This window comes from Symphalangus syndactylus, chromosome 13 (assembly GCF_028878055.3).
Source record: "Symphalangus syndactylus isolate Jambi chromosome 13, NHGRI_mSymSyn1-v2.1_pri, whole genome shotgun sequence".
In the NCBI taxonomy this organism is placed as follows: Eukaryota; Metazoa; Chordata; class Mammalia; order Primates; family Hylobatidae; genus Symphalangus; species Symphalangus syndactylus.
Window position 1 is genome coordinate 96,388,074 of NC_072435.2, and position 24,396 is coordinate 96,412,469.

The following is a 24,396-nucleotide window of genomic DNA, read 5'->3' on the forward strand; positions in this document are numbered from 1 at the left end:
CATCTGCAATTTGAAAACAATTTCCCAGAGTGCAAATTTACCCCAGCTAGAGGAAAAAGTTGAGCTTCTATTTTTGTTAGTTGTGCAAAAACAACAAGAAGAACCAACAAAGGATTGTTATGCAATACTAGTATAAGGAAAGTCTAGCCACAAAGCACAAAGTCCTAACATATCTGTCAACATTCCTAAGCTATAAAAACTTAAATGCCATGCAGTCCAGATCAACCCTGTATGAGAAAGATGGGGTAAGTAATTGGCCACTTTACTAATTTAAACTAGCTTGGCTCATATTTTCTCACTTTCCTTCTACAACTGACCCCTCCTTGTGGAAAGTGACTTCCAAAGAGAAATCTCCTAATTGGTTTTTCATGTCCTTTTGTCCAGAGGCATAGACCAAAATCTGTTGGATGGTTATCAGGGTGTGAAGTCCTAGTTTTACTTCCCTACGTTCTGGGTTGATAAAAAGCCCCGAAGGAGGCAAAGTCTTTAGCCAAAGAACACAGCTCTTTCAAAAAGCTTTGCCAGTCACCCACCCAGATTGCAATCTCACATCTTTTGGCTCCCTTCATCTCCACCACGACCAATTTTTGCTTTTGCCTGGATGACTGAGAACATTCCTTCTTCTCCCTCATCATTTATTCTCTATGAAACAGCCACAGTGATCTTTGACAACCTAAATCAAAGTGGTTTCCCAGTGTTCCTAGAATAAAGTCCGCTGCACGTTCTGTCTTCTGCTCACTTTCTCAGCCTCTTCTGATGCCACTCTTCCCTCCTTAATACACCTCAGCCCTCTGCTCTCCTTTCGCTCCCTCAACGTACCAGCCAGCTTCCCAGCTCAGGGCCTTTGCACCCAGAGCGCTTATCCCATGCTCTTTCCCCAGCTGGTGCCTTCTCCTCCATAGGTCTCAGCTTACATGTCACCTCCACAGAGAAGACTTTCCTTGACCCCTTGTCCAAATGAGTATGTAGCCACCTCCCATAACTCTCATTACTTTATCTTCAGAACACTCAATATTATCTGAGTCTTCTCTCCTCCTTCCTTCCATCCTTCCTTCCTTCCTTCCTTCCTTCCTTCCTTCCTTCCTTCCTTCCTTCCTTCCTTCCTTCCTTCCCTCCTTCCTTCCTTCCTTCTTTAGACAGACTCTCCCTCTCGTTGCCCAGATTAGAGTGCAGTGGTGTGATCTCGGCTCACTGCAACCTCCGCCTTTCGGGTTCAAACGATTCTCCCGCCGCCTCAGCCTCCCCAGTAGCTGGGATTATAGGCACCTGCCATCATGCCTAGCTAATTTTTGTATTTTTAGTAGAGACGGGGTTTCATCAGGTTGTCCAGTCTGGTTTCAAACTCCTGATCTCAGGTGATCCGCCTCAGCCTCTCAAAGTGCTGGGGTTACAGGCACGAGCCACCACGCCTGGCCTGTCCTCGCTTTTCAACTTGTTCTTGCCCATCTTCTTTAACATTTTTGTAGAATGTAAATGTTATTCATACCTCTCTTGTTTACAGCTGGGTCTCCAGCTGACATGAGTGTCACACACACAATGGGATGTTTATTAAATGAATACATGCACTTGTAAGGGTCTGGCCTATTGCTGAGGAATGCCCCAAATCATAAACTCTGTCCAGGTCCATGCGTTCTAAGTTCCAACTCAACTTAAACTGTGGGAGCCTTGAATATACTTTTCAATTTAGTTTCTTTTTTCTGTTTCAGTCCTCTCTAATAAATAGTGACATTATCTTTGTGAAGTTGCATGCCCCATGGGAAGTCCTTGGAAGATATGCAGAACAAATGAATGTAAGAATGCCTTTCAGGTAGGTAGAAATGTATTTTATTCCACTCTCTCTGCTGCTTCACTGTAAATCTAATGTTCTCCTCTCTCAGAACAAATAAAACTGAAATGCAGATTGGAAGGCCATTAGAGGAGGGAATCTTTCAAATGTTTAGGATATGCAAATAAGCCTTCATGGCCAATAATGATTTCATGGCTTTTTGTGAAAAATTCTGGCTAATTCAGTTCTTAGCAGGTAGATATTTCCAGTGCCTGTAATAAAGAAGCATTTTCCAAGTAGCATTTTTATTTCCAAAGTGCCATTTTTAAAAGTCCTGTGTACTGCTGCTTTGAACAGCCAGACCACAGGCAGCAGTTGCACAGGGGCATATTTTCATGTTCTTTACTGACCAGTCCCTTCCAGAAAAACATTAAAATGTATTTCTGTAGATACAAGTGCAAGAAATTTCATGACAATGTGATCTTCTTTTAAAAAAAAAATTTTTTTTTAATTTTAAAAAGTCATAAATACTCTGCAAACACAAATATTGATATTTGTTCCAAGGGGAATAGAAAATACTTTGTATTCCTTAGTTATTTAAAAGGATTAATTTACCTTCATTTCACAATGAATATTTTTATTTTCCCCATGGATTATGGAAAAGTGATCTGCATTTGCTATATAGAAATAAAATATTAAACCTGAAATTAGAAATGCCAAGATATGTGGGTCTTTTGTAATGCAATCTGCTAAAAAGGCGGATGGATGTAGTCCCAAGGACAGTTCTGAAGGGACTCAAAGAATGATGTACTTTTGGTTTGCAATTTGCCAGTAAGACCACATTAGGTGACAGAAATGAGGCAAATTGGTGCCAACTCTATAGTCTGTCTTTTAATGAGCTGTGGAAAGTTGTGGAGACAAAGAACATTTATAGAGAGAGAGAAGGGTTAGGGACACATTTAGAGAAAGGCAATTTCCATTCACAGGCTTGTGCATCTTATCTCCCTGGTGCATCTTATCTTCTTTGTTTATTGGCCTGTACGTCCTAATACCAAGTCAAAATAGAGGCTGCGATTTCTAGCATCTGTTTTCCTGGAGGCAAAATTCTCAGAATGGATAATAAATATAGTTCTGATCTTATGATTTATTTTTGTATTTAACTGTTAAAAAGAAAATCTGAGAACTCAAGGATTAAAAAAAGGAATACATACCCACTAGGGAGAGATAAGGAATGTCAATTTAGATTCCACTGAAATTTTTTATACTATAATAGTTAAAGCCAAATATTTATCAATGATATAATAAGTGTCTAATGTGGATTAATACCATATTATACCTGAGAACCAAAAGAGAAAGAAAGAAAACCCTGCAAAATATGTCTAGATAGAAATTTATACACCCCTCTCCAGTATAAATAAATCTCATAAAACCTTCTACCAGAACACACTTCTGTAACAAAGAACCCAGAGAGATGATAGAAACTTGAGCAATGTTAATGCAAAGCCAGTTCTATTACTACCTGCAAAGGATTTTATATCTGAAGGGCCTGGCCACATCATGAATAACACTTCTGCATGCCTACTACATAGCAGAAATGTGCTGCCTCCAAGCAGCATTAATACTTTTTTAATGCAGCATTGAGAGAATGTGAACCAAGCAATGAAATGAAAATGAACATGAACAATGATCTTCTTTTTAGATATAGAAATTCCTGCAGGACAATTTTAGAAGAAAATATTGTTAATGTATGACACTAATTGACCTCATTAATATTGATGTAGTTTTACCTACTAAGCATGGCTTCACTTGTAACCTGATGGATTAAAAACTTTTGCTATTATTGTGTCCACAGTTTCAGACAAATAACTCTAGTCTAAGGAGATACATGCATTTCCAAAGGAGGAATTCTCCCACTACATCATTTCAACAAAATGTACAAACATTATTTTAGCTGAATTTAAATATCCAAAGAATCTTACCTGTATTCATAATTTTCTGTAGATGGTACTTCTGAATCCCAAGTTTAGTCGCCATGGATTTTTATCCCTATAATGTTTAAAAGGAAATATAGGAATAGATTTCTTATGAGAAATTACAGTAAAACCTGCTTCTTAAATACCTATATGTCCATGGATATTTTTTATAACTAATAGACCTTACTTTTTAGAGAAATTTTTAGGTTTATAGAAAATTGAGAAGATACTAGTGTTCCAATATACCCCTTCTCCCCCAGCCTACAGTTTCTTTATTATTAACATTTTGCATTAGTGTGATATATTTGTTAAAATTGGTGGACCAATATTGATAAATTATTATTAACTAAAGTCCATAGTTTACTCTAGGGTTGACTCTATGTGTGTGTGGTTCTGTGGGTTTTGACAAAGGCATATCATGTATCCACCATTGCAGGATCATACAGAATAGCTGCACTGCCCTAAAAGTCTCCTGTGTTTCACCTACCTTCCTTCTCCCCCTGACCTGTACCTCTGGCAACCACTGATCTTTTTATTGTCTCTATAGTTTTGCCTATGTTTTAAAGCTTTCACAAATGTGCAAAAAAAATTGGTGGTATATAAACTTACCATTTACAGAAGTCAGAGAGTTCAGTAACAGTTCAGGATATACATAAAAAGTGCCTATTTCATTATTATTCCATTCAGTTTCGGTTGAAGCCTGAAATATGGAAAGGGAGGTTGCATTTTAATAAAGAATCTAATACATGTATTCTCCATTCAAACTACACCAAGAATTTTCATTTTTAACATTTTTTAAAGATAGATTTTTGTAGAGTTTCCAGAATTCCTTCATTTTACCTATTTAATTCACCTAAAGCCAGGGCCAGTGGTTAGCCAGTGTGCCCCGGTGTGGTTATGTACAGCTGGGTGTTAATGCTGACAAGTCAGTGTCCTTCCCATACTGGTTGTGAAATGCATGTATGTATATTTATTTATATTTATATTACTCCTGTCTATACCATGAGAGAAGTGTCCTGTGTAAACTTAAAGTGCTATATAAATATTAGTTAATATAATAGCATGCCCATTAAATTATGTATGTTGCCCTCTGATCCATCTTTGCATTTTCCTGGGGAAAAAAGCTGACCTCAGCTGAAGCTGTGCAGATACCAATCACTCCAAATTATCATACTGCACATGCTTTGTAGGCAAGGAGCAACCATTAAAAAAATTATGGTAATGGGTAGAGGGAGAAATATCAAAGGAAACTGTTTCATAAGATTTCATGACTCAAAAACGCATGCCCTGTGTTCCCACTGTATTTCTCACTGTTAATCTCTTTTTAGTTTTTTCTTCTTCACCTCTTACAGGCTTCTATCTTCAATCTCCTTTCCTTCCTTGCTAGTTCAAACTGTAACTGACGATGGGTTTTCTTCTCGACTGGCTTCATTTTTGCTGTTCTTCCAGGAGAAAAATCTATTACCTGCCCCGCCGTTACAAGTTCATGAGCAGGTTAGTAGCACACTCTGTCCTGACAGTGTTTGTCTTTCTGTTGGCCCGTGTGCTCCAACAACGACAAGGAGCTATAAGCTGGGGAGGATGAGCCTGTGTCACATGGGAAAGCTGGCTGCCATGCACATTTTAAAATCAGCTGTGTCTGATTAGCCTCAGGAAAAAAAAAAGATGAAAACGTCCCTCTCTGCGTCTTCACAATGACTTCTCCCCACTTGGGGGGATGCCATTCATCTTCAAGTGTGCTGGGACTGTTGCTTTTTAGCCCATTCTTTTTTTTTTTTTAATTTCAATAGTTTTTGGGAAACAGGTGGATTTTGGTTACATGGATAAGTTATTTAGTGGTGATTTCTGAGATTTTGGTGCACCCATCACCTGAGCAGCGTATACTGTACTCAATGTGCAGTCTTTTATCCCTCACCCCCTCTTTTTAGCCCATTCTATTATCAAAAATCCCAATATCTTTGGCCTAGATGTTCTCCCTTCCCTTCCCTTCCCTTCTTTCCTTTCTTTTTCTTTTTTCTTTCTTTCTTTTTTTTTTTTTTTTTTGAGACAGAGTCTTGCTCTGTCACCCAGGCTGGAGTGCAGTGGCACCATCTCCACTAACTGCAACCTCCGCCTCCTGGGTTCAGGCGATTCTCCTGCCTCAGCCTCTTGAGTAGCTGGGATCACAGGCATCTACCACCACACCCAGCTAATTTTTGTATTTTTAGTAGAGAGAGGATTTCACCATGTTGGCCAGGCTGGTCTCGAACTCCTGACCTCAGGCGATCCGCCTACCTCGGCCTCCCAAAATGCTGAGATTACAGGGTGAGCCACCATGCCTGGCCAATGTTATTTTTTTCTACAAAAATTCTTCCCTCCACTATATGTAATTTGAAAGCTTGAAGTGCAGATAGTCATCCTTAGCTGCTAGCTACTTGACTTCATGAGTGGGGTCCTCCTATGTTAGTAATGTTTTGTTAATAACGTATGCAGATGTATAGCCTAACTCAGGTGCCCTTCCTACCCTCTTTTCTGCCCCCCCCCACCAAAAAAAACCCACCAGACGAAGATTGCATTTACTATACTTTCTATCCTCCCAAAACTTGTTTTTCCTTGTTGTTTTTTGAGGAGCTAGGGAGAAGGGGAATGGATCAATGATGATGTCCTCTAATTTGATTCTGTTGTGATCATTGGGGAATCTAATTTCAAAATCTTAATTGATCTTATGTTTTCATTCACCCTGAGCTGAGCTGAGCTGATGGTTAAACTGGGAAACTAGTAAATTTATCTGAAAATCCTAGTTAGTTCAACTCTATGAAATTTAGAATTCAGGTTCCCTCTGTTTATATGCTATGTTGAGTGATAAATAAAAGAGTAGTTGGTACATTATTGTAGGTTTACTCAAATGCATGTGCACTCAGTGAAGTACAGTGTGAGAACTGACCTCCAAAGAAGTGAAAATGTTGTTTCTCAAAAACTGCCTGTGAGCAAGCTTATTGGCAGTTCTTCTTTCATTAAGCAGTTGACATGGCATTTGGATTCACCATGATTTAGATTGCTACCTTGTCACATTGTAATCATCTATACAATCCTGATATAACAGTTTAGCCTACATTAATAGTTCTCAAACTCCAGCCAGCATCAGAATCACCTGGAGGCCTTGTTAAGGCACAGATTTCTAGGCCTCAACCCCAGAGTGTCTTGTTCAGTAGATCTGCAGTGGGCATGGGGAATTTTCACTTCTAATGATTCCCAGCTGCAGCTAATGCTGCTGGTCATGGGACCATGTTTTGGAAACCATTGGTCTGTATGATAGGCCAAGCTCCATCTTCCCATTAAAATATGGATTTGACTGACTATGGGACGGGAAAACAAAAACCAAAATCAAAGAAAACCTGAAGGAAACACAGCAAGGTGAAGAGAGGTTTCTTCCAACTTTGAGGGCTAAGTGGAAATATCAAGTTTGTACATGATATTGTTTCAATATTCTAGATTCTAAAAGGAATATAGGGTTAGAAGAAGTCTTATTCTTGTTCGGACTTGCCAAGTCAGCGAAGTCAGTATGTGTGGAACAGAGCACACTGGGATCATAAAACCTATGTTGGCACTGGATGACTTTGGGCAAGTTACTTCACTTCTCTGAGCCTGAGTTTTTCACATTTATAAAATGATATTAACTTCTACCCTGTATGGTTTATGTGAGGTTTAGTGCCTAGTATGTAACTGATGTGCACAAATAGTATTTATTAATAATTATTACATATAATATTTAGAAGGATACCCTTATGCAAAGACATAAGGGTATCCTTCTATTCTTCCCGTTGTGCTTCTGAATTTGTTATCCATCTCTAAGTCTCTCCTTTCTTCTGTCCTCTAGCAACTAGTCCACTAGCTAAGTTCTGAATTTATCTGCCAAGTAGTCATTTTCTCCGTTTATATTCTCTATACAGGCATTGGCTCTACTTCCCACACAGTCACCTAATTTAAAACCTAAGGGTCCAGGTGTGGTGGCACACACCTGTAGTCCCAGATACTTGGGAGTCTGAGGTAGTGGGATCACTTGAGTCAAGGCATTCAAGCCTAGCCTGGGCAACATAGTGAGGCCCCATCTCTAAAAATGTAAATTTAAAAAACCTAAGGGCCATTTTGGATGTTTTGCTTGCTCATCTAATCAGTCTCTCAAATTCTGCAGGTGCAGATGAATATTTCTAAAAGTCCATATATTACTCTTCATTCCCACTGCCATTGACTTAGCTGAGCTCCCATCACCTCTTGCCTAAACATCAGTTTATCTTCCTGCCTCCTTTCTGACCCCTTCCAAACTCTCTTCTATTCATCTCCTGAGTAGCAAATCTGATTATTGTCACTTGGTGGCTACCATAGAGTGATCACAATAAGGTTAAAAGCATTAGCTTAATTACAGCCTTTTATAAACTGTCCTCGCCCATCGCTTCCCTCCCACCACTCTTTGCTCCATCCATATTGAGCTCATCGTTTCCAAACATATGTTATGCCCATGTGGGTTTATGTGCTTTTGCGTATAGTGGTCCTTCTGGAAGATCCTTTCCTTTATTGTTCACCAAGGTGAAGTCTACTCAGTCCTCAAAACTCAGTCCACATTTTTGCCTTTTGCCCAGGTCAAATGATCTCTTTTCTGCTTTTCCATTGGGATCCTATGGCCCCATCACCCTGTGCTGTAATCTATGATGTAGGTGTCTAGCTCTCTACCTGGGTGGTATTTGAAGGCAAGGATGACTCATTCAATTCTGTATTTCCAGCACCAAGCACATAGTAGATGGAGTGAATGAACAAATGAATCTCCACATGTGTGTATGAGGATTGGAGTGGGGAGAAAGGAAATCACAAGGAAAAGAAGCATAGAAAAACCAGGTCTGCCTGAAGTTTCAGACACAGCCTTGGGATGAAAACATTTGCTCAAACAATGGGGGTGGGATGGACAATAAGGGCTTAAAAGAAAACAGTGATAAAAGGAACTATAGAATCTCAAGGTTTTATGGGATGTTAAATGCCATCAAGTCCAACCACTCGTCAGATACTTAAACTTCTGCTTTCTGGTCAGCCAGTCTATGTTTGAACATCTCTGGAGATAGTAAACTCCCTAGCCCATCTGTGGGCAGCTGTGACTGTTACAAAGTCCTTCCTTAAAATAAGCTATAATCTCTGTCTCTTTAGCTTTCACTCTTTGATTGGAGTTCTGCCCCCTGGATAGATAAAAAAATAACCTACAGAGCAAAAAGGCAAAGCATGTGAGAAATATTCTGAAATATAGGCAAAAGGGCTTAGCACTTAGCAGCTATTTGGAAATTCAGAGTTGAGGAGAATGAGGTTCTGACACCTAAGGGCTAGGGAAAATATTGTTGGAGGTAAAAGAAGACTAGAAATCGAGAGGAGATACAGGTGTGGTGAGGAAGTTGACTTTTTAAAATTGATTCTGTATTACAACTCAACAGTAGATTTCTTAGATGTTGGTGTCCTAAAGTCCGTTGGAACTGATGGCAAAGCAGCTGAAGAGAGTGGTAATGCTAGAGAATCCAGTGTGGGAGTCAACATGACCTTAGCCAGGGGAGTGTATGGAATTTCCCGGGAGGAGATGTAAAGGGTGAAGAGAAGAGTGCCTGTGGCAGTTCCTTTGAAAATCTTTGTTAATGGGATGGGGGAGACCTTAGGAGAATGAAAAAGAACAATTAGAGAAGTAGAAGGAGAATGAAGAGAGGGTGGTGTCAAAGGCACCAAGAATGAGATTCCACAAGGAGGGCTGTGCTTCAACTTCTGATGATCAATCAGAGATGAGAATCAATTTTGGATATTTAGAAGTTTCAGTAATCTCCATGACAACAGTCTCCATGGAGTGGTGGTTCTCAAATGTGTGTCAGGATCATCTGGAGGGCTTTTAAAAACACGGATCACTGGGCCCATCCCCAGTGTGTCTGATTTGGTAGGTCTGAGGTGGGGCTCGATAATTTGCACTTCCATCAAGAGCCTAAGTGACACCTGTGCTGATGTTACTGATCCTGGACCACATGTTGAGAACCATCACTATAGAGTGGAGGATAATGAAAACCAAATTATAGCCAGTGGAGGAAGGACCAGGGCTGGATGAATCAGAGGCAATGAGGGTTCACTGCTACTTTGATAAGTTTCATGGTAGAGGAAGGAGAAAGAGGGGACAGGATTTAAAACAGGAGCCAAGAGGAGGAAGGCAGAGGAGACTATGACCTTGTGACCCATCACATGTTCTCCATGTGTGCAGAGGAGAGGCTTTGAGTAAGAGCTTGAGAAATAAACCCTTCTTTCTTTCTTTTTTTTTTTTTTTTGAGACGGAATCTCGCTCTGTCACCCAGGCTGGAGTGCAGTGGCATGATCTCGGCTCACTGCAAGCTCCGCCTCCTGGGTTCACGCCATTCTCTTGCCTCAGCCTCCCAAGTAGCTGGGACTACAGGCGCCTGCCACCACGCCCAGCTAATTTTTTTTTTTTTTGTATTTTTAGTAGAGACGGGGTTTCACAGTGTTACCCAGGATGGTCTCGATCTCCTGACCTCGTGATCCGCCTGCCTCAGCCTCCCAAAGTGCTGGGATTACAGGTGTGAGCCACCACGCCTGGCCGAGAAATCCTTCTTTCTAAAGCCGAAGGAATGGCTTACAAAACACTAGTCTTTGGCCTGAAAACATTGATGCTACTTCTAGCGCACAAATCACAACTGCAGAAGAATTTAGTCATTGGAAGGTATTGGAAGACTCTGGGCCAAGCTAAAGGAAAAAGAAGTCCCAACGAAGGTAGTTGATTCAGAATGGCCTCTCAAAATAGGCTTCATTGCATGCCACATAGAATTAAGTCTTTGATATCACTGGGATGTGTGACTTTCTGAAGCCCAGTGTGTGGTGTACATTTTAAAATCCACGTTGTCAAAAAATGTTGCATCTACCTTAACTCTTCATTTCACATCAGAACAGACTGATTTAGATGATGGAGAGTGTCTTTTTCTTTGTAGACAGCTCTGATATTCTAAATTGAAGGCCACATATACAACTTGCCATCTAGTAGTACATCAATAATGAAACACTGACCTCCAGTATCCTAAAATTCCCCTGTCGCATGAAATATGGATATTTAAGTTAGCTTGTAGTTTGATTTATATAAATGATATTGAATTTTATTAATCCATGAAGGCATCTCTGAAACAAACCTATTTCCTAAGAATAAATGAATTAATATCTCTAAGGTTTCTGAGCGGGCAGAGAAATAAAGCACTTTTTCATAAATATCCTTATTTTAAAAAATCACTTGACTCTCTTAAAGCATACTCATGTAGTTCAGACATGTATTTTTGGAGTTAATGCTCTTTTTATCCATGTACTTGGTCTATTAAATGCTGCTTTCTTTCTTATCTTTGGACAGGCTTATAGCCATTATAAATTGCCTATCCAATAAAAAGGAGGAATTTATCATCTTTTGGCTGCCCTTTTTTTTTGCCTTCACAAAATATTGCAAATATAGTCTGTGGAAGATATGATTACAAAGTAACAAATCTGATTATTATGGGTGGCTTGTAGGTGGAGTCTCATTACTACTCCTTCCCTCCACACTCCATATGCATTCTGCCTGACTTGATCCTGGGTGAGGCTTGACAGTGTGAATGCTGGACCGTATTGCATTATACATTCAATGCAGTCACAACTTATCAGATGAGCATACAGGCAAAAGGCCAAAATGGCTTGTGTATTTTCATCCTTGTTTTAAAAAACTAATACATGTAAATGTTCCAAAGCCTTTGGAGTCTTCTATAAGATATTTAGGCTATGCTCCAAATAGTACCCCTGTGACCTAAAAGAATAACATTAACTTTCTAAGATCTCTAAATCTTATCCAGGTAGAGGCTTGTAAATCCGGAGACTTGGCTCTAAGAAAATGAAAAACAAATCCATGCCTCCTGCTGTCTATTATCATTCTGAGAGGGTGTCAGTTACTGCAATGTAGAGCTGTGTGCTACTGAAAGAATGGAAAGAAGGAAGGAAGGAAGGAAGGAAGGAAGGAAAAAGAAAAGAAAGTTCATCTGTAGGTTCCCTCTAGACATATCATCGCTGATAATGTAATCTGTTAGAAGCATGATGCTATTATTATAATATTCTTTACCAGGGGAATGTAGGTGTCTTCAAAGTAGGCCTGCTTTATTTAATTCAGTCTGATTAGGTTATCATTAGTGTACATTCCCTCCTGGGTTATTAGTGGCTCAAGGGAAATGGCCTTTCTTCTACTTCCTCAGGCTATGCCCACAGCATGCAAGTTGGCATTCTGTACATTGTAGGCAGTTTATAAAGGTCTCCTGACAGATCAGCATGTTGGGAGCAAGATCCTTTGCACATATGTGGCCTTTTCCTTAATTATCACCTCTCCTAAGTTGGGTAGGATTATCTCCCCCTTAGAGCTGAGGGAACTGAGGGTCAAAGAGATCAAATAGAACCTTCCCAAGACCAAACTTGGGAAGCCATAACAGAGCTGGCAAGTCTATACCCATTTGCTTATACTGTATTGTCAGCTCTTCCCAGGTACCTGGAATCTTACCTATCATGAATCAGCATGAAGGAAACCTGAACTTACCATCAGAACAACTTTCTATAAAAATAACTCACCTTGTAGTCCAGATATTAACTTGACAAGTTAAGGCCAGAAATGCCCAAGTGTCTGATCCATTTTCCCTTTATTGATTTGCCTGTGTAGTCTGTAAGAGGGCTTTTGCTCGGTAAATAGCAAAAATGGAACAAAGGGAACAAAGTGACAACATACCCAACCAAAATCAATGCTAAATAATTAAGCCAATGTTTTCTCTTCTCTATTCCCTATTGGTGGAGGCTTCATTAAGTAGAGTCTATACGAAAGTCCACTCCTATCCTGAAGAGACAAATGGGGCGCTTCCTGGTTAGTTGGTTTCCAGACTTTAACATATCTAAGTAAATTTCAGGGTTAACTATTTAGGGATGTTTATTAGGTGGGAAAACAGACATCAACCTACAAGGGAGAATCACAGATTTTGAACTTCTATTGCAAAAAGAGCAATCTACATAGAAGTTCATCATTATTGTCACCATAATTTTCTTCATCCTAGAAACTATCACTCAATTGAGCCCTTTGTGCATCCAAGGCATTGTGTAAGCACTTGATATCCATGATCATGTTTAATCTTTACCATTGCCTTATTCTATGGATTCTGTTGGCTCATAGAGGTTTAATTACTTGCCCAGCAAGGTCTATAAAACTGGAATGTGAATCATCAGCTTCCAGCTGACTCCAAAGTCCATCATTGTATACTAAAGGTTATCTATCATTGTATACTAAAGGTTATCATTAATTCAAGTTTGAATTAATCACATAAGTGACATAATCAAGATATTATCACCCAAATCACCAACAACATGTAGTATCTAAAGAATATCTGGCTGATCATCATTTTAGAGATGAGAGCACTAAGTTTAGGTGAGGATAAAGGGTTTGTCCCAGGCCACACTGATGTATGACCACAGAATCGAGAGTCCAACTTGAGTCTTATGCTTTCCAGCCTAGTGGCTTTTGCACTATGTGCTTCTGTCTTGCATGATTGAAGGGAGCCCTAAGTGAAGTCTGAGTGTGGCAAAGTTTGGAGACAGGAATGTGTTTGTGGAAGAGCAGACTAGGGGAGCACTCACTCATTATCCTGCCGCAGAGAGATAGACTCTTGGTCCCAGAGCCACCTAACTGGGAGGTGAGAACAGCATGTGGAATGGCAGCCTTAACAGTGGGAGCCTGGCTAGCTGTTGCCAGGTCTTGAGGAGAGGATCAGACCAAGAGTGTTTTAAGAGGTGTATTCATTTCCTATTGCTGTCATAACCCATTGCCACAAATTTAACAGCATAAGACAACACAAATATATTAGCTCACAATTCTGTAAGTCAGAGGTCCATGGAGAGGAGGCTCAACTGGTTTGTCTGTTCAGGGTTTCCCAAGGCTGCAATCAAGGTGTTGGTCACCCTGGGCTTTTATCTGGAGGCTCTGGGGAAAATCTGCTTCTGGGTTCATTTAGGTTGCTGGCACAATTCAGTTCATGTAATCATAGCACTGAGATCTCCATTTCTTTATTGGCTGAAAGTCTTTCTCAGCTTCTAGAGGCTGCCTGCATTCCTTGCTTCCTAGCTCTTTTCATCTTCAAAGCCAGCAATGGTGGGTCAAGTGCTTCTCAAACTTTGAATCTCTCTGATTCTCCTTCTGCCACATCCCTCCTGCCAGAGAAAGTTCTGCTTTTAAAGGTCTCACGCTTTTAACTTGAGCCCATCTGAGTAATTCAGGATGCTCCCCCTATCTTAAGGTCTGTAACCTTCCTTACATCTCCAAAGTCCCTTTTGCCATGTAACATAACATATTCACAGGTTCTGGGGGTTAGGATGTGTACATCTTTGTGGGGGCAATTCTGGTAACCAGAGGAAGACACAAACTGCTGACCATATTTGAGTGTTTGCTTTAGTCGTAGTGAAGTGCACACAGCATGCACAGCCATGTGTAATGGAACCTGGACAACATGCTTTGTCCAGCTGCTTCTGCTCAGGCTCCTCAGTGAAGGCCGGTTCACACCCTCCAACCCCCACGCCCAACCAGTGTCTCCGGGATTTTATTTATTTATTTATGACACAGAGTCTTACTCTATTGCCCAGGCTGAAGTACAATGGTGCGATCTCGGCTCACTGCAACCTCTGCCTCCCAGGTTCAAGTGATTCTCCTGCCTCAACCTCCTAAGTAGCTGGGATTACAGGTGCACACCACCATGACTGGCTAATATTTGTATTTTTAGTAGAGATGGGGTTTCACCATGTTGGCCAGGCTGGTCTCACACCTGTAATCCCAGCACTTTGGGAGGCCGAGGCAGGCAGATCACGGGGATTTTATTTTTAAGATGTTCTTTTGAATGTCTTTCTTCCACCACAGTTTTTAAAAAAGCCCAGTTCCTTTGCTTTCCATCACTTTTATGTTAGTCCTGTGTGGTCCTTCAGAAATTATTAATAATGCTTGCTATCTGTCTGGCAGCTTCTCCAAAGCATTTCATACTCAGCATGTTTTATGAGTCCACTAACCACTCTGTAAGGTCAGTAAGATGATAATGATGATGATGATGATGATTGTTACTATTACCTCTATTTTATAACCTTGGAAAAGAAGGCTCTGAAGGGTAAATAACTTGTGGAAGGTCATGCAGCTGAGGTGCAAGAGAGCCACCCCAGTTGCAAATCTCAGCTTCCTTTTACCATGCCAAGCAGCATCCTCTTGCCTCCTTCTTGCTTCCTCTTTTTCACATATTTCAATTAATTGATCATTTTGATTACCCTGTTCTACTCTCTTTTCATCATCTCCACATTTCAATTAAATTGTGGTGCCACAGGCTGGCTGCTGAAAGCTGCCATTTCACTCCTATAGAGTAGTTATGCCTGATTTTTTTTTTTTTACAGCTTTATTTGTTTTTATCCATGCTGAGCACTGTACCCAGCTGGATTCAATTCGTAGTCATTGCACACAGAGCCCAGATTCTGTGGGAATGTGAATTTTACAAAGTGTGATCTGATTAGTGCTGCAGACTGGAGATGTGTGGGAGGTAAAAGCTCTATAATAAAAAACCTTTGGGCCAATGTCCTCTTTCTGAATGAGTTTTAAGGCAATCAAATGAAATAAAGCCAAGAGCCATGGGGAAGGCCACCAACTTAGCTGAGGAAGTCTAATTTATGAGTCCATCATAGACTAGTGATAGATGCTGGTGAAACACAATTAACTTTGAATTAAAAAGCAAAAAACAGAAATGTTAAGAGGCGAGGTGGTTGCTCAATTTTTTTTATTTTTGGAAAAAATAGAAAAACAGTAATAATAGCCAGCATTTCCTATATAACAGACAGTTCTAAAGACTTTATATATGTATTAATAAGTTTGTCATCACAACTCTACGAATTGGGTATCATTATCATGCCCATTTTATAGATAAGGAAACTGAGGCTCAGCAAAGTTAAATCACTTGCCCAAGGTTATGCTGTTAATATTAACAGAGCCAGGATTTGAATCTAGGCATTCCAGCCCCATAGTTCATGTTGTCAGCCACTGTGTCATGCTGCTTCTCTAAAGCCCATCATCTCACTGTATTTTAAGTATACTTCTTTTGGGGCGGAGGGTTCTCTTTTGGAGAAGGGTCCTAGAGCCACTGTGAGATTCTTTTCAGTTTGACCCTTTGGGAGTTCTGAAGAAGGACAGCCACCACCAAACAGAGTTGGGATCATGGTGAGGCTGGAACAATGCTGAGAATAAAGGAGATAGTGAAAGAGAAGTTTACCACTATTTTTTAGTTTGGAATTGATTGGTTATATAAATAATATTATCTTCAGCTGAGAGTTTCACTGTGCTAGTTAATTTTATATGTTCAACCTGGCTGGGCTAAAGGATGCCCAGATAGCTGGTAAAACATTATTTTGGGGTGCATCTGTGATAATGTTTCCAGAAGAGATTAGCATTCAAATCAGTAGACTTAGTAAAGAAGCTGATCCTCCCCAGTGCAGGTGGGTACCATCCAACCCATTGAGTGGAAGTAGAAGATGGGGGAATAGTGAATTTGCTGCTGCTTGGGCTGGGACATCTCTCTTCTTCTGCCCTTAGACATCAGTGCTCCTGGTTCTCTGGCCTTCAGATTTGGACCAGGATTTGCACTGTTGGCTCATAAGATTCTGGAGGGCAAGAAGTCCCTCTCAGTCTGCAGTTTTTAAGGAGGCCTAGGAAACCTGATGGTGTAAGTCCCATTTCCAGTCTAAAGGCCTGAGAACTAGGAAGGCCAATGTCCAAGGGCAGGAGAAGATGGATGTTCCATCTCAAGCAGACAGCAAATTCACCCTGCCTCCACTTTTTGTCCTATTCAGGTCCTCAGTGGATTAGATGGTGCCCACCTGTGTTGGTGAGGGCCAACTTCTTTACTAAGTCTACAAACTCAAACACTAATCTCTTCAGGAAACAACCTCACAGACACACCCCAAAATAATGTTTACCAGCTATCTGGACATCCCTTAACTTAGCCAAGTTGACACAGTAAATTAGCCATAACATTCACTGAAAAGAATACGTTGCCATGTAAATATATTGTTGTAATTAGGAAAAAAATAAAGCATGACCAAATTCCATGTGTTTTCAGTTAATAAATTTAGAAGGTATTTTTTCCAGTAGTATAGACACTTGAGGTAGTGCTATCATTTTAAAGTTTGGTGTGGTTTTTGCTCTTTCTGTGAACAGTGATTGGGAACTGTTCACCTGGAAGCCAGATGTTTTCATCAGCAGAAGTCAGTGGAATCCAGGGACCAGGGAGATAGCCAGAGTGAAACCTGTGGCGGAAAACCACTTTTAGGATACTGTTGTTTTCATTGACTTGGCTTCATTAGAGTGACACATGTGTGTCACGATGCCCTAGCACCATGAGAACCATGGAGCCAGCTTAAAAAGAGATCGATGAAAGCCAAAACTCCTGCTGCCTGCTGAGAGGCTGCTCAGGAGAGGTGGGAGAGGCGGGAAGCAAATCATGGCATGGAGCTCTCTGTGCATGACTGCCAGGATGTGCTGCCAGCATCCCCTCCCCAAAGTTAATTACAGCTAGAGCTCTTCTCTGACCTCAGATGTTTTCCAAACACAAAATGAATTTTTTAGAACCTACAGAATGTAATTTAAGGTCTCTGCTGCTTGCTTAAGGGACTGTTGGAATACTTTTCAGAGCTTTCCAGCCTTGTTAGGACTGCTTGGTCATTTATTATTGGCATGTGGGTGGACATCTAACTCACAGCTGCTGTTTCACAAACAGTAATAATATTGAGGCCACTTGGTGAAATCAAAACAACACTACAGTTCTGGCTGTCTTCTTTCCATCTATAAAACAAGGATATCCTGAGTGCAGTGAGAGGGCCTGGAATGTGTGGTATGATAGTTGTGGCTCTGCGGAGACTTCCCTCCTGTGTTTCAGGGCGATGCTGACATGCTGTACCCTTTGGTCTTGCCTTCCATGTACCACAGGATCGATAAACAAATAAGCAGGTTTCGGAGATGGTTACCTAAGAAGCCAATGAGGCTGGACAAGGAGACACTGCCAGACCTGGAGGAGAATGACTGCTACACTGCCCCTTTCAGCCAGCAAAGGATCCATCAGTGAGTGTTCCATGTTAAAGCCCCGTCTCACTAAGGATGTGCAGCTGTGGTAGAGCCTCACCCTGCACACCTTTGATTCCTGGGCATGAGGAAGGAACAGCTTAGTGCCCTTCTCCCCTAAAAATCTTGTGAGTGTTCATATCCCTTTTATTTCAGTCAGGGAAAGATAACTGCTGTAACCAACAATCCCTGCATCTCAGTGTCTTAAGATGATACAATGCTTGCTCATGTGTGTATTGGGTAAATGATCTTCTCCACAGAAAGGCAGTGACCCAGGCTCTGTCATTCTCATTGCTCTGCCAACTCCCTGTGCACAGAGCCCCCTGCAGGCTCATCTGCTTCTAGCCAGAAGACAGGAGGAGTGGCCTACACCTTTTCCTATTGAAAAGAGGGTTTTTTGTTTTCTGGTTTTTGTTTTATCTTGGTTCACTTCTCAGTTCCCCTTTCTTCAGCAATTCACTGGGTTGCCTTAGGAAAAGCCACATCACCTGGCAGCCCACTTGCTGACTCATCTGTCAGACTGTCTCAGAACAGTTATTTGTCACTTTTGACATGTGGGGTGGAAAAACAAGTTGGCTAAGTAACTGAGCCTGTGAGGAACTGCAAAAATGAAAGAGAATTTACTCTGAAGCTTCTGAGACGACAAGAAATGATGGCTGGATGCAGGGCAGGGCAGGCAGGAGGACAGAAAAGCCTGCCGCGTGCTGGAGACTGTAAACAATAGGAGAAACACAGCCTCTCAGTGGGAGCAGAGATCAGGTCAGCCCCACCTCCCTTGCAACAAGATCATGAATTCCAGGCCCTCCTGCTCCAGCAGTAGTGACAGCCTCTGTAAAAATGACTTACCTGGAGGGAAGAAAGGGGTGATGGATTAAAAAAAAAAAAAAGTTTGCTGATTTTGTGAGAAAGTAAATCAGGCTGAGTGTGGTGGCTCACATCTGTAATCCCTGCACTTTGGGAGGCAGAGGCAGGCAGACCACGAGGTCAAGAGTTTGAGACCAGCCTGACCAACATGGTGAAACCGGGTCTCTACTAAAAATAAAAAAATTAGCTGGGCATGGTGGTGCACACCTGTAATCCCAGCTACTCAGGAGGCTGAGGCAGGAGAATCGCTTGAACCTGGGAGGCGGAGGTTGCAGTGAGCCAAGATTGTGCCATTGCACTCCAGCCTGGGTGATAGAGCGAGACTCCATCTCAAAAAAAAAAAAAAGAAAAAATGAAGGTAAACCAAATGGCAGTTTTCAAGAAGTTGCAGGGAGTGCCAGGTGGGGACATATTTCAGCAACAGAAAAACGGTTAAAGTCTGTGGAGCTCTGCAGGGCAAAGGGGAAAGGAAAAATCAAAGAATAGATGTTCTGCATCAAACATGTATAACAGTAAGAGCCGTCTAATGCAGGGCAAGCAACTCTGTACACCTCTGAAATAGCCAAGCTGATCCTCACAGGTCAGATTGAAGCCAACCCAGCTGCAGTATGTGAACATTTGAAAGGGTCATTGAAGCAAACGTGAAATTCACAGACTGGCCTCAAAATCTTAGTTCTATCCTTGAGAGAAAGTGGGAACTGGAAGGGACATAATGTTAATTCAGAGATCACGGTGTCTTCTTAAGAGAAAAAGACAGAAAAAAGCTGATACGTTCCCACTCTTAATTTAAACCCCTACCATGTCTCTCTTGTTCATCTTGGAATGTTTTTTAGATAATGAGTTGTTTCCCTAATTCTTCTGGAATGATGTCTGGTTTACAGGCAGGTTTTCCCTGTGCTTCTACCTGTTTATGATAGAGTTCCTAACACAGTGCAGAAGGGTATTACAAATTTTGGATGATGGATGGGTGAATACATTGATAGGTTGCTGGGTGGATGGATGGATGGATGGATACATGGATAGGTCACTGAATGGATGAGTGGATACATGGATACATCACCAGATGGATGGATGGGTGGATGGATGTATGGATATGTGGATGGATGGATGGATGGATGGATGGATGGATGGATGGATGGATAGTGTATATGGATAGGTCACTGAATGGGTGGTTGGGTATATGCATGGATAGGTCACCGGATGGATGGATGGATGGATGGGTGGATGGATGGATGGATATATGGATAGATGGATGGATGAATGGTTGGATGGATGGATGGATGGATAGTGTACCTGGATAGGTCACTGAATGAATGGATGGGTATATAATAGGTCACCGGATGGATGGATGGATGGATGGATGAATAGATACATGGATGCATATAGGAGTGGTTGTGTAGGTGTATAAATGAATAGAGGAATAAATGAAGTAAGCAGTATGCACTCTGGGATTTTATTTCACTTCAAAGGGAGGATATATGTGATATAGGTAAATGGAAGAAAAAAATGATGAATGAGTATATGGATAGATGGATGGATAAATTAGTGAAGTATGTGATGTGTGCTCTGGTATTTTGTTTCACTTCAAAGAGTTATAGGTGTATAGAAGAGGAGGGTTTCCCACCTCCTCTCTTCATGCTGTTTACATTCTACAATGTTCTTGCTTTAGAACAATACTTCTCAGCGTGATTCTTAAAGTCAGAAGCCCTGGGACACCTAGTAGAATTTCTAGGGACTAGAACCAAGAATCATATTTTTAGAAGTATTTTAAAATATATAATAAACGAGGGATGATTAGATTAGGGATATTCAGCCATCTCTCTCACATATTTGAGAAGCCCTTTTGACATGCTTTGGTATTAATTTGTCAAATAATTGATTTATTCAATAGTCACTAATTTAGTGTTCACTGCTTGTCAGGCACTGTCTGGGTACAGAGGATATAAAGATAAACAATACGCAGTCTGGACACTGGTGTCATAAAGATGCAGACTATTTTAAATAATTGTAAACAGTATGATGGGTGTGACTTAAGAGGGGGAATACTCAATTCTCCAGATTTGGAGGGAGGTTGGTAAGTGATGAGCATTGATCATAAGAGAATGCTTGATATGGGTCTTGAAGGATAAGACTTGCCCGAGTGGATAAGGGGGGAAAGGCATCCCAAGAGGAGCAGTAATGTGTGTATAAATGAACAAAGGCATGAAACAGGATGGAGTGTTTTGAGGAACCACAAGTAGCCTTCTGTGAGTAACAGCATAGGTTTGTGAGGAGGACCTAGTGTTGTTTGAAAAAAGAGAGTGATCAGTGGAAGATGAGATATCAAGACAAGAGAACCAAGGAAGAAAAAGCAGAGGACAGCTGGAATGAAGCAAACTGAAGAACCAGACCTCAGTGGGACCAAGAGAATAGAGGCAGTTCTATCGTGCAAATAAGAGGTGAAAAATTAAATAAGTGTCTTGAATATTATGGGTGGTGAGGATTTATTTCTCTTTGAAAATTGCCATGTCACATAGATAACATCCCTCTGATGGGTGTGTAAAAGTAAGACTTGAAGAATGCTGGCTGTCAAATTGGAAACAATTGTTGGGTACAATCAGAAAAGAATTCCCTAAGGATGTTTTGAGAGTGACATTAATGGATTTAAATTAATCAGAAGTAGCTGGTTAATAAGCTTTGGGAATTATAACATGATATTCCTGGCTTTCCAAATATAGTCCAAAATCCCATGTGACTTCTTAGTTTTCCAGAATGTTTCATATTGTGTTTTTCTTGGAATACAAGCTAATAATAGAAATTTAAGTGTGTTCGTTAGGGGGTGAGGTGGGAGGAGGGCATGAAAGTAGTAAAAAAAAAAAAAAAGAAAAAGAGAAAAACATTGAAAGTTTAATAAGTGTTTCATCAGAGACATTTCCCACTGAAAAACCTTCCAAGATTTTCCAACCTCCACCCCCAATTCTGGTTGAGATGTACTCATCTACGTTTTAGTAATATTTTTCTTTTCCTTAACCAATATTACCACCCATTTTAATTACTTTCTCCAAGACTAGAGACTCCTTGAAAGACTATGCCTTTCTCACTCATTTTTGAATCCTAGTAAGTGCTTAATAATGATTTTTTAAAAGAAAAAATAAATGAATAGATAGAAACAAAAGCAGGAGAATCATGTGAGTAAAGAATAGAGGTGATGTGAAGTTAGCTGACTGCACACTCATCTCAAACCAAATCCAAGATACCTTCTTTTCAAATGTAGCCTACCTCCATTGTTCCCTGTCTCAGTAAACAGCACTAATATTTGTCCAGTTGCTGAAACTGGAGTCTGGAAGCCATTCTAGACACCTCTCTCATCTCTGCTTCTTACAAGTTATACATTTCCATGGATTGATGATTTTACCTCCTACATATCTTTATACTTCAGACTTTGTCGCTGTATTTCACTTGAAATCCAGAAATAATACAACAGGTCTCCCTGGTTGTACTCTTGTCACCACCAATCCATTCTCTCAAGTGCACACTGCATGGTGTCTTCAAAATGTGCATCTAATCATGTCACTTCACTCTTTAAAAACTTTAGAATAGACACCAAAATTATTACTATGACTTACAAGCTCTCAAATGCCTACCTGCCCTGCCATCCCCTCTCCAGCCTCATCTGCCTTTCTTGCCTCCCACCCTTCATTTGTTATGATCCAGACACATGCAACCTCTCTCAGCTCTTTGGATATACTCTGGACATTTGCACATGTTGTTTCCCCTCCTAGAATTCTCTTCTGATTGCTTCCTTCTGGATATATGGATGGATGGATGGATGGATGGATGGATGGATGGATGGATGGATAGTGTACCTGGATAGGTCACTGAATGAATGGATGGGTATATACGTGGATAGGTCACCGGACGGATGGATGGACATTTGCACATGTTGTTTCCTCTCCTAGAATTCTCTTCTGATTCCTTCCTTCTTCACCTAGTATGCTGTTATTCATCTTCCAGAACTCAACTCCAAAGACTCCCACTATGGAAGCCTCCCTTGACCGTCTCCCTCCCCACCAGTCCTTTCAAAGATTGGGTCTCTGTTCTATACTGTTTTAGTTAATGTTTCCTAGATAACATTATTTTAACAACTGAAATGCTATAATTCTTTGAGTAGCATATGATTAATGCCTGTCTCTCTAGGTAAACTGTGTACTCTGTGGAGCCATAGGCTATATCTGTTTTTGCCCATGATTGTATCTCCAATACCTAACACAATACCTAGCATAAAATTGGCACACAATACTTGTCTTCTAAATGAAGGAGTGAGGATTGAAGTCAGACAGCACGGAATAATCTAATTGTAAACCTTTATTCTTTAACTGCATTGTACAAAAATATTAAAGTTGAGAATCAATTAAAAAACAAATACCTGCCAGTCACAGTGTCTCACCCCTGTAATCCCAGCACTTTAGGAGGCCACGGTGGGAGAATCACTTGAGCTCAGGAATTCAAGACCAGCCTAGGCAACATAGTGACACCCGTCTTTACAAAAATTTAAAATTAGCAGGGTGTGGTGGTGCACGCCTGTAGTCCCAGCTACTTGGGAGGTTGAGCTGGGAGGATCATTTGAGCCCAGGAGGTTGAGCCTGCAGTGAGTCATGATTGTGCCACCATACCCCAGCCTGGGCAACAGAACGAGACCTTGTCTCTCAAAACAAACAAGCAAACAAACAGATTGCCTAGCATTCTATTTGAAAATATATCTGTATGTAAGGAGGAAGAAAGCAAACCTGTGGGTGTACAAGTCAACATACAAATGCTACTTGGTCACTTTATATGAGCTTACCAAGGTGGGCCTACAGGTAGAAAAATTCTTATTATATGCCAGACACTATTTAAGAACTTTAATACTCAAACAATAGTTTGAGGGCTGAGGTATTATTATTATCACCAATTTACGGATGAGAAAAGTGAGGAACAAAATGGTCAAAGAACGTGCTATAGGTCGTACACCTAGGCAAGGCTACCTGTCTAAACAACTCCCAAATATCAACAGTAGAACAGCATAGAAGTTTACTTGTTCATAGCACTATCTAGTGTGGGTCACTCTGGGGGAAGGAGTCATACATCTCTGATTCATGTAGTCATTTAGGTACCTAGGTTACTGTTATCTTGTTATTCTGCCATCCCCTAAATCCCTTACAGACAAAGAAAAAGAGAGATGAGTGATTTTTCAGGAAATTTTTATGGACCAGGCCTAAGAGTGGTATATAGCACTTTCACACACATTTCATAGTCTAGAGCTTAGTCATGTAGTAATGCTGGGATAACTAGTCTACCTGTGTGCCCAGAAGAAAAAAAGAAGCAGGTTTGCCGAATAAATAGTCGCAGTCCATCTGAGCGATAGAGCAGGAATTCAGGTTTGAACAGGGAGGCTCTAGGTCTCACCCTCATAAGCATTACGCTCTATTGTGAGATTTCTCAGCCTCAGCACTAATGGCACTGGGGCTGAATAACTCCTTGTTGTAGGGAAGAGTCCTGTGCAGTGTAGGATAGTAAGCAGCATCTTCAGCCTCTCTAGCCACTAGATGCTAGTAGCATTCCCCAACCCTTTAGTTGTAAGAGAATCAAAAATGTTTGCA

At 40.8% G+C, this 24,396-nt stretch overlaps 1 protein-coding gene across 6 annotated transcripts in view; it reads left to right on the forward strand.

Annotated features, from left to right (window-relative positions):
* ANO4 (anoctamin 4) overlaps positions 1-24,396 on the forward strand; it is a 394,030-nt gene that overhangs the window by 230,921 nt on the left and 138,713 nt on the right. For 4 of the 6 annotated variants that reach the window (XM_055236694.2, XM_055236693.2, XM_055236695.2 and 1 more), the window contains 3 exons: positions 1,707-1,807; positions 5,188-5,232; positions 17,783-17,914. In XM_055236694.2, coding sequence (XP_055092669.1) covers positions 1,707-1,807; positions 5,188-5,232; positions 17,783-17,914 — 278 coding nt within the window. Of the gene's footprint in view, positions 1-1,704; positions 1,808-5,090; positions 5,233-17,782; positions 17,915-24,396 lie in introns of those variants that run through there. The other 2 variants (XM_055236697.2, XM_055236698.2) reach the window with 2 other exon arrangements.